Source organism: Puntigrus tetrazona, chromosome 13 (assembly GCF_018831695.1).
Source record: "Puntigrus tetrazona isolate hp1 chromosome 13, ASM1883169v1, whole genome shotgun sequence".
Taxonomy (NCBI): domain Eukaryota; kingdom Metazoa; phylum Chordata; class Actinopteri; order Cypriniformes; family Cyprinidae; genus Puntigrus; species Puntigrus tetrazona.
Window position 1 is genome coordinate 13,029,422 of NC_056711.1, and position 18,448 is coordinate 13,047,869.

The 18,448-nt window shown below is 37.8% G+C and overlaps 1 protein-coding gene across 2 annotated transcripts in view; it reads left to right on the plus strand.

Moving 5' to 3' along the window:
• Positions 1-18,448, plus strand: part of macrod2 (mono-ADP ribosylhydrolase 2) — a 460,723-nt gene that overhangs the window by 415,645 nt on the left and 26,630 nt on the right. For both annotated transcript variants that reach the window (XM_043255070.1, XM_043255069.1), the window contains exons 10-11: positions 11,560-11,604; positions 14,410-14,469. In XM_043255070.1, the coding sequence (XP_043111005.1) occupies positions 11,560-11,604; positions 14,410-14,469 (105 nt within the window). The remainder of the gene's footprint in view (positions 1-11,559; positions 11,605-14,409; positions 14,470-18,448) is intronic.

An 18,448-nucleotide genomic window follows, 5' to 3' on the forward strand; every position in this document is an offset into this window, starting at 1 on the left:
CTTGCACCATTTTCTTTTCTTCTGTATAATACAAATGTAAAATGACTGTGGTCGCTATTTTATAATTATCTACTGGGTGACAAGTTTCATTTCTTAACATTTAGCTAACATTAGCTAAAAAAAAAAAAATATATATATATATATTAATATATAATGAATTGATTATTACTGTAAAAGTTGACCAATTGCTGTGAATAAATAACTTTTATTCTTCAAAACAATATTAAAAAGCATCATAAAAGACGCATGAAAGTTATGATTCTCTTTGTGTTCATATAGATGTTAAGATGTCCAAAGTGCTCTTTTGAGCTGGATATTTTCACTTCATCCTAAATCTGGTTAACAAAAACTAAAATGAATAATTCAATTATAGTCACTCAGTCGGTAACAACAGTTAACAACTCCGGGCAGTTATTACTTTAATTTCCATCTTTTTCCTCATTCAAAAGACTTGAAAAGTAGTTTTATGCTAAATTTGCATTATTCAGTTTCCAGTCTTTATTTATTATAATTTCATGGAAAAGTGACCGGCACAGTCTTTAGAATCTCAGAAAGTCCTACAAGTTTGGTGTGACATGAGGATGAGTAAACAATGATAATTTTTTGTGTAATTGCTAAAATAACTTTCAGACTGGTTTCACAGAATCAATAGTGCACTGTCGGGCAAAGAGAGTAATGCTGAAGCTGCCACAGGGGAAATCAGCCTACAAATGGCTTACTTATAGCACATTAAGCCAGGTTAGAAGAAAACATTTTAACACTGGAAAAAAAACATAGACACTATGTTTAAAGAATACATAAAATACTAAGGACCCACGCCAAGAGGAAAAGGAGAGAAAGAGGCTAAGCTTTGTGCATTTGAAGGTGTTTTTACTGTCTGCATCTCATGGCTCATTGCATTCGCGTTTCGGTTTCTAACCAGCTGCCTGTGAGCGATTTTTGGTGTTTCCATAAACTCGATTCATAACTAAGCTCTTAGGCCCCTGTAACATCTCGTTTTCCTCGCTGCTTGAGAAACCAAGGAAATACTCTAGTGTATGAGTTTAACAGGTGTGGAGCATTTTGACTTCTAGTATTTCACAGTACCGATTGCTTGTTTCTGAAGTGCAATCGTTGTAGCCCGGAGGTCCATATGTAGAGCATGACTCAAAGGGGCTTTACTTCTGTCAACACCCTCAGTGATCCTGAGCCTCGACGGCAAACCCCAGATGTCGGAGGCACGCAGGACGGCACCTCCTCAGTGACATTCCACCTCACACTTTTGCCTGTCTGGTTCGGGTTGGATCATGTGGTCTCTGGTGCTGGCGTCGGTTTATGTAAAGATGAACTGTCGTGTGATGGAACTTTAGAAGTCGGTTCCTCGGTTTTCACTTTCTTTGTCTTGCACTTTGGCCTTCTGTCAATGTCAATATGACTGTTTTGCTTTCACCCAATCCCTCACTTTGCCTTTCATTTTTTTACTCCCTCTCCTGCGTTATGAGACGTGGCACTAGCTAGTTCCATGGGAACTCGTCTATTGTGAGCCCATGTAGCGTTTCTCTCTCTTTAAAGGCCAAGTCTCTCTCAGGAAGCCTCTTTTCAATCTCCCTGAGCGCTAAACAAACATATGATGTGAGTGCAGGCCGCATCGGAGCCCTTTTGGACCTTCCCAAGTGTCCTGCTGTCTCGCTCCGCCTGAAGCTCGCTGCACTTCCATGACAAGACCCCCTGGAGGTTTCCAAATGAGCCTCTGCCTGGAGGTTCATCATTTGTATGGACACACACACACACGTACAAACAAACAGGGGAATGGTGAATGCACAGTACCGAGAGAATAATATAATCCACCATTACCTCCCCTCAAACACACACTAGGAATCGTGAACCGGGCGGAATAATAAGTGTCAAGACACTCACTTTTTCCCTACTTGCTGGATGTTTTGTTTTTGTCATGTTTCTGTCACACACACACACTTTCCTTTTTCCAGGTCGTGCTGAAAGATAGAATTCACCGGAGAATTTGTAATTATATCAGCCAGGTCCGTGTTCCCCAGGCGTGTCTCTTTGTATTAGTGTTTAGAAATGAGATGGCAGAGGCGCTACTCTCTTAGTTTACAGCCAATCAGAATGAGCCAGTCACCCCACTTCAGCTTTCTCCAAACTAGAGGGTAGCATTCTCCTTCTGACTCATTCTGTATTTTTTTATTTGGACCTCAATGAAGTCTCTTTTGGTTGAAAAAAAAAAAAAAGAATCATAAATTTGAAGGGACCCTATTGTATAGTTTTGCAGTATGTGACTTTTTTTTTTTTTTTACTTCAAGCCCTTTCACATGACTTGCATCATGGCTTTGTGGCACATCGGAAATGTGATATAAAAGTGATATAAAAGTTTCTTTCTAATGTTAATAATAATAGTAATGCATTGCGTTAATACATTATAATATTGTAACCTTGCTGATAAAATTGCAATTGTGATTTAAAAAACAAATTCTGAGTTATTATGATTATTATTAAATAAAAATAGTATTATTACTGTTTTTCACTGTAAAATCAAAATATCTGCATTTAAGAAAAGTAATAATAATTTTATTTTTCTATTAAACTGCATTAAAATATTTTATGGCTTTTATGTGTTCATTTATTTATTTTCGAAACATAAAACCATAAGCTTGCATTTTGGTGGAAAGCCACTTTTACATTTTTTTTTTGACAACAGCTGATTCATAAGCACTTCTGTTTGAGAAGATGGTTTGGTATTTTTTTTGTTCCCAAATGTTATAAATGACCTAAACTAAACAAGGTACACAATGTTCTGTCTCACCTAATTCTCAAATTGAATAAATGGTATGGTTAGTAGGTATGGTTGATATGGTTAGTAGGTTTTCTTTGTGAACATTAGACTGTCTACATACTCTTTTGACTTTCACGTACTGTTTTCTGTGATATGACCTCTTTAAAAGGAATCTCAATAGTAATGCTGCAATATAAAGAGTAATTTACAAAGTCTGGGCTTTTAAAGAGTTTGAGAGGTCAAGTTAATAGTTTCAAAGTCACACAAACGGTTTTATCATTAAAATGCGGGTCGAGGAGGCAGACATGAGCACTGATTAATAAACAGAGAGAGTGGTCTGATGGGGTCAGAGGTCGGCAATGCAGAGAAGGGGTCATCTGCAGTAATTGCAAACCTTTAGCGTGTTTCATGTTAGTCTTGAATTTTATTTCAACATTGTTTTTTTTTTTTTTTTTGTTTTTTCACCAGCCGTTAAACTCTCTTAATCCACCACAGAAATCTCTTTTCTCATTTTTAATCACATTTTAACGTAATTAAAGTGGTTGTTTGTCTAATTCCGTATTTTATACAGCATTTAAATAGCGTGCTCCACGACGGTATCTGTATTTAATGTGAGAATCGTTATAAGTGACATATGGAGTTATTATCTTTAGCGAAGCATGCTCGTCGTTCTCGCTGTTCGGCAAGCAACATCATTTGTGTTTTCTTAGCTACATCATTAGCATGTTTCTCTGACTGCGTATTAGATATTGATTGACGCTGGAGGAGCGGGTACGGAGAGAACATTCCAGAAGAGCGAAATTATCATGAGGATGGTATATTGGGGCGAATTGTTGAGGAGTGAGGTTTGAAGTGCTTTTTAGATGGAGAGAGAGAGACAATAGGACTGAATTAGCTCTGCTGGTGTCCCTGATAGCGCTGGTTGTAAAATGTGCGAAAATAACAAGGGCCTGACAGCTCGATCCCAACACCTCATCATCATCATCATCACCATGGGAACCAGCGTGCCAAGAGCTGCGGAAGAGACGTGCTCGTTTTAACTGAGCTTTAAAGCTGCGCTGTGGCTACTCTCTGGCACGCCGCATACATTTACTCCCTTCCCTTTCTCTCCCACTCACTCACTCGCTCGTGTATTCATACAAGCCCCCGTCTGCTTTTGCGTCCATACAACTAGAAAGAAAAATCTGCTTTGTCCTGGATGCTAAACGAGGGAAGTTATTGTCGTACTGTCACTTCTCAAAACAATTTCGCTATGTATTCTTCTGAATACTTTTGTTTGTGTTGTGTGTACCTGTTAGGATTTTTAATCTCTTCCTATGCAGCCCTTAAAAGTGTCTGACAATTGGCAAATAGAAAGGAATAGTGCCGGGACATGCAAACGGGGCATTTGCATATGGCAAATTGTCTCATCAGTGTTTGCCTCCCAACCAGCTGTCAGTTTCACCCCCCCAAAAAAGAGAAAAAAATGAAAAAAGGCAGCTGCAGAAATGAGAACATTTTCTAGATGATAGCAAATAACAGATTTTGGAAACTGTAATGTGGAATGCAAGTATTTTAAAGCCTTATTTTTATGCTGTTGTTTTTTATTTTTATGTGTTTTATTTAAAAGTTTACATCCAAGAAATGCCACTGAAACTTTAAAAGAGTAGGTGATAAAATAGAATAAATGGAACTAACCCTTATGCCATTCTAAACCTGAATTATTTTGTTTCCTTGAATGAATCAAATGAATCATTTTGACAATTGTTTTAGTGATTGTTTTAAATGTTCAGATGTTTTCGTTTTCAATACTGTTCAAGTCAGTGGAGTTCAATGATGTTTTATTTTTCATTGTATTGACAAAAACTGCCTCGGTAAAAAGTATTATAAGTAAAATACCTTTACTTCATACACAAAACTGTAGTTTAAGTCTATTAAAATATTTGCTTACTTATCACTCCAGAGACTTACTGATATTTATTTGTGCACAAGACTGTAAAAAAGTTGAGAAAACTTTAAGGAAAGTTTAAGGCAACCAGCTTCAGCAGATTTTTTGGCACTTTAGAATAAGTAAAACTTAACTATTCACATAGACTTTTCCCTCAGTAAATTCTTAATTATTAATATTTAGTAAGGTAATTGTTAAGTTTAGGTAAATGGGTAGAATTAGGGAGGTAGAATAAGTTATTAGTTATCAGCGATAATTAAGCGCATATTAATGGATAATATATTAGTAATTTGCATGCTAATAAGCAACTAATGAATGTGACAGTAAGTGTTGCCGATTTTTCTCAACTTTTAATTTTTTACTGTTTTGTGCACAAGAAGTAGTCCAAATAAAGTTTATAAATACATAAAATAAGAAAAATGTTAAGAAAATATGAAATACTGTGAATATTAAATAGTCGCATATTTCTTATTATTAAGCATAAATGGTGTTTTATTGTCACGGTTGATGATCTTTGAATAATATCTGTCTTTAAATGTAAGATATTTAAAGTGTACCTAAAATACTGTATACTCATAATATTTCCACTTTAGCACAATCAAATATACTTCAGTATTTCTTTAGTTGGACTTCAGCACAATTTAAGTGCTGTAAATACAAAATGAGTTGTTCCAATGTAGCAGACTTTAAGTGTACCAAAACCAATTTCAGGGTTTTTATATGAAATACATACATATGTAAATCTATTTCAAATACATTTCAGTATATTTATTTTTCACTAGGCTGTTCTTCAAAATATCATTTTTATTTTTGGCACAGAAGAAAGTCATAGACTTAGAAAGGCCTAGATAGTTTTTTGCAGCTCTTTGTTCTTATCCAGAGATCTTAATATGAGTGTGCAGTACAGTATTTTATTTATAGGGCCTGCTAAAGCAAGCGTAACTATTACTCATATGCAGGGTTGGGGATTTTCAGAACCCCTCTTTCAAGCGGTTAACTTGCACATTTGTCCTATGTATATGAATTGTGGCTTGTTTAGACAATCAAAAAGATCTGAACATCATAGCAACTACAGTAACAGTCTGACAACCTCTTACAACACCATTGTAGCACTGAGTACATTTACTTTAGAAAATATGTCTTTACCACATTGCTCGCTTGTTGCTTGTAAATAGCATCTAATTTGTTGTTCATTTGATCACATACTAGTTTCTGTTGTTCAAAGACATGATCAGACAGAGCTAAATGTGTGAGAGTATGTTGTGAAAGTGTTGATGTTTCTAAAAGTTATTTTCTTGCACATACCCATTCATTTTCCATCTATGGCCTCAGATGAGGAGGTGGAGCAGTACCACCAATGAGATTCTGCTTTTCTGTAGATTGAGTTCTGCACTTTTCCTATCCCTCAGTTTGTTTGTTGGGGTTATCGCTCACTTGTGTCATCGAGTCACGCTTTGGCACCTGGTTCTGTATCAATCTCAACTTGAATTTCATGAAATCAAGCTCCGTCTAATGGATTCAAACAGATGCTATTAAATTCTAGATTTTCCTAAATGGTAATAAATGGTAAATCATAATGTATTTTTCAGTTTGCTTTGGGTTGTATCTTTAGTGCAAGCTGGCTGGGAAAGCTGCTTAACTTGGTAGTAATCAATACAATAAATACTACATTTTTACTAAGCATTTAGCTGTACTAAAAACAAAAGGTAGCTAACTGCATTGAAGCTATTTAGGGGTCAATCTTGTAAATGAAATGCTATTGTCCTTTACGCTTCTGTGCATCTTCCTCACGCACACTCCAATCTCCAATGTCGCAAAGTCGCCCACTCCTCCTACCTCCAAGACATAGTTCTGCTTAGAAGAGAAATGTCTTTGAAGTCCTGTCAGTTTCCGAGACAGCGCAGTCGCCCTGTCAACTCCGCTTAGCTGCGATCCCATCCCTTGAATCCCGCTGTTATCCTCCCTCAAGAGCCTCAACGCCCAAAAGAGCAGTTTGAGGTCCATTATGTGGGAGTTAGTGGGCTGCGGGCCTGCAAGAGGATTCTGAAGAATATCCGACGCTTATGTAAGCGAGTACAGCGCACATCATTGCCTGCTGTCCTGTTACAGTCATTTATGAGTCAGTAAAGAGACTATGAAGAATACATTTGTCAGAAAATGAGGATGAATCAGATGTGTGAAAGGGCTTGTAGACTGTGTGCAATCTCTGTGTTTCATTAATACGAGTTGTGATTGTGTTTCAGTGGGTTACAACTATGAAAAAAAGAAGGCAGAATTTATTTAATGTTCTCTGTCTCTCTTTCACAGTGTTTTAATGTTCTTTATTGATATGATAAAGAAGTAGATTCTGTATATTTAAAAAAAAGAATTGGGGAAATGTGTGAAAGGGATGGATTTTTTTTTTAAATGAGGTTATAAAAGCTGAAAGATTTCATTAATATGTGTATGGATGGATGATAGCTAAACAGATGGATGGATGGATGAATGATAACTAGACAGAATGGGTGGATGGGTGGATGAATGGGTGGATGGATGCATGGAGGATAACTAAAAAGATGGATGATGGTGAATGGATAGCTAGATGGATGGATGTGTGGATAGTTTGTCTGGATGGATGATAACTAAAAAGATGGTTAGATGTATGGAAGGACAGATGGCTAAAAAGACAGATGGATAGATAGATATATAGAGAATGATGGATGGACAGATGGATGATAATAACTAGACAGACGAATGGATAGATGCTAGATAGATGGCTAGATAGATGATTAAGGAATGAACTGATTGATTGATTGATTGATTAACAGTGTTTTATTAAATCTCATTACATTTTTATATACTCAGTCAGGGAATGAAGCTCTGTTTCTCAATCTCATTCTCACACTCTTGGTCCACCAGCCACATGCATGTTTACATGGTGTTTCTATACTGTGTTCTCAAACGACAGCTCCCTCCTGCTATCATTAATGGAGACTTTCCTCTCCCAGTGTGACTGTGTCAGAAAGCCTATCATTTGTAAAGCCGGGTGTTTGCAGTGAGATGATGGTCGTCTGCTGTAAGTCTGCAGGGCCTCCTGGACCCCCGAAAGAGTTGAAAATGAAGGCTACACACGCAATGTCCTCGGTCTCCAGGGAACAAATGTTGAGTGTGTTACGGTGCATTAATATCATCAAACACACCATGGGAATTTTTTGAAGTGCCACCATGTGTGGGGCTTTACACAGCTAGGAATGCAGCCATTATGCTAGTGGTGAGGAGCTAGCGGCGATTTAGCTGTGTGTTACTTTCAAGAGATAGAATCATTAACATAAACGGCTTTTCTAATACTGTAAAATAAAAATATTTCAGTGCAGCAGTTGAATATTTGAAGTTTCTACAGAAATTTCATCAAAAGAAATGTTTGTTGTGCTGCGGATTTTCATTTTGCCCTGGCCTAATACATCCTCTCAATTATTATTATTACTCTTTTGTTTTTTCCTCAGCCTGGAATTTTAATCCAATTGCAGAAAATGGTGGGTGGTGAGCTGGTTTTCGTCGCACCCCAGTGCTCTAATTGATTGATTAAAGTAATTGATTGGTTTGGGAGGCCCTGCAACTGATTAAAATGCTTTCAGACACGAGCAGATTGAAAGGCAGCATGTTCCAGCACACTCTCCGGCCCCCAGGGGCCCTTGTCTGGCTCTCCTTGAGGAGCAGAGACAGTGGATGTACATTGGTGTCTGTGCGCGTGCCGTCCATCTGGTCAGTGGAATTAGAATGGTCTCTAGTCAGTTGACTTACATGTGTCTTGTTTCTTTCCAAATCATTTAGACATCTATTGTTTTAGCTCACATAATCCCTGCAACATGTTTGATTTAAATTACCTATCTATCTGTCTATCTGTCTATTTATCTGTCTGTCTGTCTGTCTATGTCCAAATGTCCACTTATGTGTTTATGTCCGTACGTCCATTTATCTGTCTCTGCCTATCCACCCATTCATCCAGCTACCTGTCCATCTTTGTCCTTTCTTCTCTCTGACTGCCCATCCGTCCATCGCTCTGTCCATCTATTTATCTGTCTGCCTCTGTCTGTCCCTCCGTTCATTCATCTATCCATCTGTGTGTCTGTCTGTCTATTTCATCCATCCATCCATCTATCCATCCATCTATTTGTCTCTTTGCCCATCCATCTATCCATCCATCTATCTGACCATCTATCTGACCATCTATCTGTCTGTCTGTCCATGCGACCATCCACTTGGAATGTACTCTGTCTGTACATTCATTGATCCATCCACCCATCCATCTATAAATGCATCCATCCATCCATCCATCCATCCATCCATCCATCCATCCATCCATCCATCCATCCATCCATCCATCCATCCATCCATCCATCCTCATACATACATACCTACTTACCTATTACATTTTTTGAATAAAATCAGCATTACAGTGGCAGGCTGACGCAGCAAGCACAAAGACTTCCTCTGTGCATTTAGCATAAAGTGCCAACAAAAAAAAATCCAAATACAACAGTATATCAGCGCATTACATTTACAGCACTTTCATTGTGATATTGCATAATCAACTGGCACATATGCACAGAGGGCACTTTCTCTTTGATGAAGGTTGTCCAAAGGGTTTTGCCCCCTGTCGAATGTGACTCAGCTTGTTATGATGTCACTGTTTTTCCCCTCTTTTCCCCAGATAAATGCATGATTTGCTTTTATTCTGTGTTAAACAAAAGGAGAAACATGGCTCCATCGTCCTGAGGGAGATTTGACAGTCTTTCTCTCATGAACAGATGACAGGAGTGTTTTATCAAAGCAGGAGCTTTTGCTAGAGGCTGGATGTGTGAGTGTGTGAACGTGTTTTTCTGTGTGTGACCATGTGCTTGTCTGAGCATGATGAGGTCTGCAAGAAGCTTAGAAAATGAAACAAAAAAAAGCTGTTTTTGAAATAGCAGTGATTTTCTACTCACAACCCATTCAACCATATATGAGGTATTTCCGAGTGAAACGATAATTCAGTTAAATAAATGTATGGTGGACTTGATTTCATTTATTTGGAGTTCGGTGGATTTTAAAAGGTTGGTGTTATATTTCAGAAAGGAGCAAAAAAATGCCAGAATGTCATTCATTTTTAAGGAAGAACTTTTAAAACAAAATAATGTTCTTCTAAATAATATGCACTGATTAAATTGTTTTTGCTTGTTCCTTTGTTTTATTGTGAACTAAGTAAATCATTTTGATTTTGTATTGACTTAGAAAAGAAAAACCTCTTCTCTTTCAGCTAGAATTTCTTTTAAACGTTTAGTTTTCTTGGAGAAGTCTGGGAGAATAGATCTAATTATGAGCTAGCGGTGTATGAATTGGAACCTGTTTGGTTTGTGGTAATAGCTAACAGTCGTCAAGGATGGCTAACGAGCTGTAACCAGGCAGGGAACAGTCTTGGCTGCAAACGCAAGGATTCAGGTCCACTAGGTTTGGCATCATACAAGACAAGAAAAGAGACAGAAAAAGAGAGAGTCAAATTCAGGAGATATATTGACTTCTTTGGCAAGAACTCTGAGCTGAGAGTGTGAAAAAAAAGAATAGACAAAAAGAAAAAAAGAAACAACAGAGTTAAAGAGAGCAGTGGACCTGTACAAGAGGGAATGAGAGAGAACAAGAACAGAGGATAGAATATAAGAGAGCTGAGCACTGGAGGAATGCTGATCCTTGCATATTTAGCTGGCAGATGGCTGAAATACAGGTATTTTTACATACATTGAGGTCAAATCCTAGATTAGTGGTTCTCAACAGTTGGGTCTGTACTCAGAAATAAGTATCAAGACTTTTCAGATTAGAGATATATAAAACTACTGTATGTCTTTGACAAGAGCTAGATGGACTACGCCAGATGATAGTCTACTATTTAAAAATTTAACACACAAATATGATAAAATATGTAAAATATATAGGCTGCATAAGAAAAAAAATATTTGAAAACTTAAACTGTTAGACAAATAGTTCCCAAAAGGGATCTCTGGTCTTGTTCCAAAGACATTTGTGACGTTTTTGAAGCTATTCAAATACTTGAAGACTACAACAATACAATGTATTATATACAAGCAACATGAAGCCACATCCATAACTGTGCTATTTGATTTTCCCAGGATATGATTTAAGTTTACTGAAATGCGTCATATTTATCTATTTGGCTCAGAATTTGTAGAATAACATTTTTGCTTAATTTACAAAATTGTCAATTTTACTAATAATGCTGTGTGAATATGTGTATATTATTGTGTCTATGCAGTTCATTGTAGTTTAAAACGTTTTGCTGTTATGATGAGTATGTCCAATGAAGAATTGAAACCATTTAGGAACTACTGATAAAGATATTTCGCCTTCAACCTCAGCTGAAACAATTTTGACGCTCCTCCAAATGCTGAATTTAATTGCTGCTTGGATCATATCAAATAGCACGATTGTCTTTCCACAGATGAGCGTTTGATAGCAGCCTGAACTCAAATAATACATCAATCCAGATCAAACAGACTGCGAGCTCTCGGCTTGTCTCTGCTCAGCTTTCATTAGAACTAACTGCCTGGGGGACTCAACAAACCACATATTTTCAATCCTTAGAGAAACCTTGGATTTAATGTAAAAATCAATGCTTGTTCTGCCTCTGTTTCCTGCTCAGCCCTGTTCTGAGGTCTCACAAAGGGGGCATCTCCGTAAATAAATGTGTTGTATTCCTGCTTTGCTAAATTCTCGTTACACTGCTAATAGGAATAAGCCCAGAGAAATCCACGCTCACTGCTGCTTTTTTGATCATGTCAGGCCTGCCGTCCTAGCTTTTGACCTCTCTGCTTTCTCTTCCTGTGTCTTGCAGATAATGACGACCAAAAGAAGGAAAAAGATGCCGGTATGGAAGAAGGTGAGTGACAATTTTTTCTAAAGCAGTGTTTGCAATAGTAAATAAGTTGGGAAATTATCACATCCAATATCCTGCATCCCGACCAAGTTTAATCCACAGCATCTGAATCGCTTTCTCCATGATTAATCAAGCCTTTTGTTGGGGGTGGCAGCTCTACAATTGCCTATAAACAAGAAAACAGGAGTCTGCATTTTCTCTCCGAATGCCTGAAATAGTTTTGCTGGCGTTACCATGTGCAACTTTGGTCTTTTGGCAAGTTAATTGAGATGAAGGTTGCCAGGTGTTGTGCTCTTGCGGGCCTGAATTGTTTTGGATGGTAGTCGGATTGATTGAAAGCTAATCGGATTCTCTCGCCATCTTGTCGGCAATGACACAATCAAACATTATCAAATGGGAATGCAATTTGCTTGGCACGTCTTCTTTTAACGGCAGACCATTCAGATGCAAATCACCTTACCTTCTTTGTTGACTTTCAGAAAAGCAGAAGAGATTACAAGGCCTTCATCTGGAAGCCTATTTAACTGTACATTAACTGTGACAAAAAGAGAGAAAATAAAGGTGTTTGATTGTGACTAATGGGTGTTTGCTACAGAGGCTAAATAGACGGCAGCAGGTACAGCATTACAGACGATTCAGTGCTAAGCTAATTCCCAGCACTAGACCCTTAAATCCGGCTCACATACCCACAATGGTCCCAAACCTGCTTAAGCGACTGTCAAAAAGACAACTGAGCACCGTACAATGGTGATCTAATCTGGGTTTACCTCTTGGTTTAGGCTGGACTACAAAACTGTACAAGTTGGATCATACAAGTCTCAGAGAACGCTGTGAAAGGGTTTTAGACTGCAGTGTTGTTTTTATTAACTTAAGCCATCAAAATCAGATAAAATTAATAAATTACTATTAAAAATGACTATTAAATAAAAAGTAGGTATCTATTAAATAAAAATCCATATATATATATATATATATATATATATATATATATATATATATATATATATATATATATATAATATATATAAATAGTAGTAGTAAATAAAAAGTACTAAAGCAACACTATATAGTATTTTTTCCCCAGTTAAGCTGGAAAACTGAACCCAGGTCAAACATGTCTCCAGCAGTCACTTAAACTCCGTGGAATTATGAGATGGACATTTTCTGGCAAGGTAACAAGGCTAGCATTGATCGTTTCCACAAAAGTTAGATGATTGAAAACACAGAGGGCGAAAGAGAAGGAGTGCTAAATGAAGCATCTTAAAGGTGGAGAACATTTTCATACCTCAACGAAATGAAGTGAAAAAGTAGCATGCTGTGATTTTTACTACAAATGTGAGAAGCTGTTCACAGGACTGGAGCTGTAAGCCAAGACTCCCATCAAAACCAGATCCCATCCAGAACAAGCGTTTTTTTAAGTACCTAGCTTTGACTTTTTTACGGGCGTGCTATAAAGCAGTATTTTGAAGCAGTCCAACAGGCGTCTAATAGCCCTCTGAACTACTGTAAGTTCTTGTGTTGGGGCTTTGTGCGGTTGTGTTTACTTCTGCACAAAACCAGAGAGACCAATCACCTCTTTTGTGGACACTGTTATACCTCATTGTAAACACTGGACCGGGATGACCTGACATGGCAACACCTATCAGGATTCTATCTTGTTCACAACACACCAAGCATCACGTCCACACACACACACACACCGTAGCTCCCAGCGCCCTGCTTTTCCTGCCCCAGCAGTTTCAGCTAGCTTAGCCTCAGTTTGATTCAGTGAATGTCTGACTGGCAGCCAAGCCCTGGCCTTTAGCAGCGCTTCACTTAGCCGGGGCTCTGATTCTCTCTCTTTTTCTCTGGAACCAATTCAAAGGCTCAAATGGTTGCCATTCTCACATGGAATTGAGGTTTTTTTTCCCCTTATCCCCCTGTATCAGCTCTCTCCCGCTCTCTATCAATCAATCCTGTTTCTCTCCCTCTCTCTGTTTCACCCTTTTTTCTTGCTGTCTTTCACAGAAATCCCTTACACTACACTTTTACAGGCCCCATTTTTTTATCAGCTGGGTTTTGCCGAGGCACACAAAAGCCCCTGTTGATGCAGAATCACCTGGTGCATGTATATGCACTCCAGCAAGGCCTGCAACACAATAGCAGGATATTCCTTCACTCATTTCACTCTTATCAGAGCTGTTCAGTATGGGCAATCTGTGCCTTGTAACTTTAGATTTTTAGAGAGCTGGCAGTCTGAGATTAATAAACATCTTTTTTTTTTAGTTTATGCATGCACGTGTAAAGGAGAACAACTACTCAAGAGGCTGTAAGGGATAGACTTAAAGTCTTTACAATAGCAGTCTATAAAGGTCTTAGATTTTAGTTTTCATCAGCTCTTCAATCGCCATGCTATTAAACAGTATATAATACAATGAATGCACTGTGCTTCTATCCCATTTAGCCTTGTTTTTTATTCTCTCTTTTTATTCTTTATTCAAAAATTAAATATGCACTGCACTGATTAAAGTATATTAAGTAAACTTTGTAATGGAATCTACTAACTGAACTTCTCAATATTTATTGTGCAGTTTGTAAATTAGCAGTGATCACTGTTTATTGATACTGCTGTTAAATCATCATGAATTTAAGATTTATTTTATTTCCATTATACTTTAAATTTTCAGGGTTTTTTTTCTTTTCAATCACCCTATTTGTTTTTGGAGGGTTATTGGTGGGTTTTGTTGTGGTTCTTGTTGCTTAGAAAGTGCTAAATTTTAATTTTCTAATGAAGGACGGTTCTTATGAGTGCTCTGATTTTATCAACAGATAACACTGAGCCCGTGGAAGGAGGGGAAGATGATGATGATGATGCTGCTGATAAAAAAGGTATGAGAAAATCGGTGTTCTTGTGAGCAAAAGTTCAACTGTCAAAGTCAGTATCGCCCTGCATTCCCATCTTCCAAGTACTGTTGAGGGAATATCAAACTAAGTCTCTTCAGGATGTTCTGTCAGAGTGTGGAAACCTGTTTAAAGAGCCATTAGCTTTCGAATTCTGCCATTTCAGCCTCTTCGGGTTGTGTAGCACTGAAACAATTACTCGCTTCTCAATAAGATGGACAAAAGATAATTAAATTCGTACACTGAAGGGCGGCAGCAGGCTATTAACACCACAATTTCTCCATTTGTCTTAAAGCCAGAGGGTTGGAGATGGTGTTTTTTTTTATTTCTTTCTTTAATATTAAAGCAGGCAGCGCTGATGTCTTTGGGGAAATTTCCCCAGGCTGGTATCTCTCTTCAATATGCAGCACAAAGAAAAAAGTATTTTTTTTTCAGTTAACTGATACTTTAGCAAACAACAATTTACCAGATTTTTCTTTTTTAAACAACAAGCGTATTTCAGGACTACCCTCACAAACATTTACCATAGTTTCTACCAAATCCTGATGCTACTATAAAGTCAATATTTAACAATATAATTTTTTAAATCTAGACTGTTAACACTTTTCCTGGAAACTATGTTTGTAGGGGTACACTGCATATATGTATGTGTGTGTGTGTGTGTGTATATATATATATATATATATATATATATATATATATATATATATATATATATATATATGTGTGTGTGTGTGTATATGTGTGTGTGTGTGTGTGTGTGTGTGTGTGTGTGTGTGTGTGTGTGTGTGTGTGTGTGTGTGTATATATATATATATATATATATATATATATACACACATACACACACTCATAACTTTGTATTTACTGCATTGGTCTGCTATTAGTGGCTCAAGTCTCTGTTACTAGGTCTAAAATGGATGAGATAATAATTCTACTTACGAGCAAAAACTGGAAAATACTCTAAAATATATCATCTGATTGATGTCTATATATATATATAAACCTTCAAACTTACATAATACTAATATACTAAATTACTGAAATCTTGTGGCTGTATAATACACTCACACCCAGCACAAAACACAAGTGATAAAAGTGGTAATAGGAAGGCCACATGACGAATCACAGTTAATAAGTAGCTTTTCTATAAGCTGACGTAAATACTATACATATGAAGAAGGTGCACACACTGAAAAAAAAGTGTACAATTTTCACTCAGAAATTGCTAGTAAGTATACATTTACAAAGAAATGGCGAGTAACATGAAATTAAAAATGACATTTTAAAGTTTTCAACATAATTTAAAATAACATAATTTGAAACATTCTCCAGTCATTTTTATTTGCAACCTCTTTTTTTATTATTGCGCAGTTTAATGTATACAAAGACAAAACACCAGCATGGTAACACAAACATGACACTAGAATAAAATACATAACATTAATTTACCAACATAATATGTAATATGAAACCCTCCCGCATGCAACTAGTGTAGCATGTTTTACTGTTCTAAAGAAATTTTCTAAGGAAGATTCAGATTGTATTTTGTGTCAGTGTCTCCACAACTTCTTGCATATCTAAAATCTTACCGGGAAGCAATTTAGTCACAAACCCCCTTGTTTAAAGCCTCGCATTTAACCTTCACAGGACAGCGTAAACATTAAAGCTTTGCTCTCCAGAAGTTGATCTCAAACAACAAACAGCAGTGTTTGTTACGAGGCAGCGAGGAGCAGAACAAAGCGTGTTAAAGCGGCGCAGTCTGCGATTTATCCACAGGTGTTAGCCACAGCCCTCGTCCTGTGGTGCTGTCGCCAACATCAAATGCACTCGCTCTAATGCGGTGTCACTCAAAGGACAAGGTACGGCGGCACATTAAATATGTTTTTGAAATCACATTTCTGATTCATGGCAAATGAGCTTTGCATGCACATTACCCTTCCGCCTGAGCTTGCAGCCTATTGGATTCCCGCCGGCTGCAACTTTGTTTTTCACCAACAGAGGAAGTTGATATACAGCCGTGGTGGGATATTGCTTTGTATTACACATTCACTACTCTCCCTGAGGGGATGCTCTCTAACTGAGGTTAGAGCAAGAGGGCCTTTTAGACAGCCCGCTAATGACAGAGAAGCATTAGTCCTGTTCTCCCTAAAGCAGCACTTCATACATTCACGTGCTCAGGGGACAACTGGCCCCGAAAGCACTGATCTGGAAATCTCTCCGTTCTCCTCAACGGGTTACCTGTGAGGAGCGTAAAGGAAAACAATACCTTAGTCCAGATAAGCTCCCACTTGGCTTGGAATGTGCGAATCTCAGAGGCTCTGGAGAAGTCAGTCAAGACCGTGAGACAAACAGACAGAAAAAATGGCATTAGCTGCTGCTGGCGGCTTTACTCTCAGTCAGCCCGGCTGTGGCGATCCGTTCAATCCAAGCCATCAGTCCCGGGGTTGTGGCCTAAGAGAGCCGACGAGATGCTTGGGTGGAGAGACTGGACTTCTTGACAGAGTTCTTGGGGGATAAAGTGATTTGTGATGTAATCCACATGAAATCCATACATGGAGGGATCGGTGTGCTGAGAAATGAGAGGGATTGTTCACAGAACTGGACTGAGCATTTTAGCGCCCCGGATAGCTTTTGAGATGGCCTACGGGGTGAGTGTGTGTTTAGGGTGTGTGCCGTGCAGCATTTGAGAGATTATGAGGTGACAGGTTAGATGGGTGAATCAGGATGCGGAGCGTCAGGTCGAGCTGTTAACTGTGTACTCAGCAGATGTAGAAGGCAGAGGGGGCATGTTTGGAGAGGGAGAGAAAAAGAGAGCAGGTGTGTGTGTGTGTGTGTGTGTGTGCAGGAAAGAAAGAGCCATGAGGCTTCATATCTAAATCTCTAAACTTATACTGCCTTTAGTATCTTTTTCCTTTGGTTTAACCTTCTCAATTAAGCATTTAAATGTCCTCTCTCAGTATTATTCCCTTATTAAAGAAAATGATTTACCCCTGAAGAAATAAATAGCACTTTTGAAAAATGTTTAATGTAATATACACTCTTATGAGATAAAGAAGCCAGCATATCGGTAACCTAATTTAAAATCGCTACTTGGAGGCTGCCATGTTAAGATGAATTTGAAATAATATTATTTCACATATACTTTATATTTAGTTTTTTATGCATGCATTTTAATTTTCTTATCTTTTTACTCTTTTAATTTTATCTTTTATATTTTATTATTTCATATTTTTTGCCTTATAATGAATGTATTTAAATTTTCTTTTCTTTTTACTCTTTTATAATTTTGCTTAATAATAGAATTTATGAATCCATTTGCGCATTTTTTTTTCAATTCCTAGAGATTAACTGCTAACGCTTTATCAAAACCGAAGCATTTTGTTTTATTAAAATTAATTGAATATGAATAATAAGTTGTTACTTATTTATTTCATTTCTTATTACACACGTTGCAAATGTTTTGGTAATAAATGCTGTCCTGTGCCACTGAAGCTCACAAAATAGAAAAAAATTATATGAACCAAATGCGTTTGACTGAAAGAAAGATAGGGTGTGTGTGTGTGAGAGAGAGAGAGAGAGAGAGATAGAGGCAATGAAATAAAAAAGAAAACACGAGAAGAGGATGGAAAGAAAAACAGTGCAGGAGGGGTCAAGCGACAGGAAGCTTCAGTGATGCATTTATATCGAGGGTGGGCAGTTTTACAATTGTATATTGTAGATAGTGGCTCGAGTGTCTCCAAGTCCACAGTTTTGCACAGCTGGAAACACGGCCGCTAAGCTCCGACCCTGGCAGAGAGCGAGACACTGAATCAAAAGACTCCGCACCGTGTGAGCTACGTGCGGCCCTTTCAAAAGAAGTAGCCAACACACACACACACACACACACACACACACGCAAAGGCAGATTCTGGGCCGCTGAGCAGCATCTGTTGATTGTGACACTCTCACTTTACCTTTCTCTCTC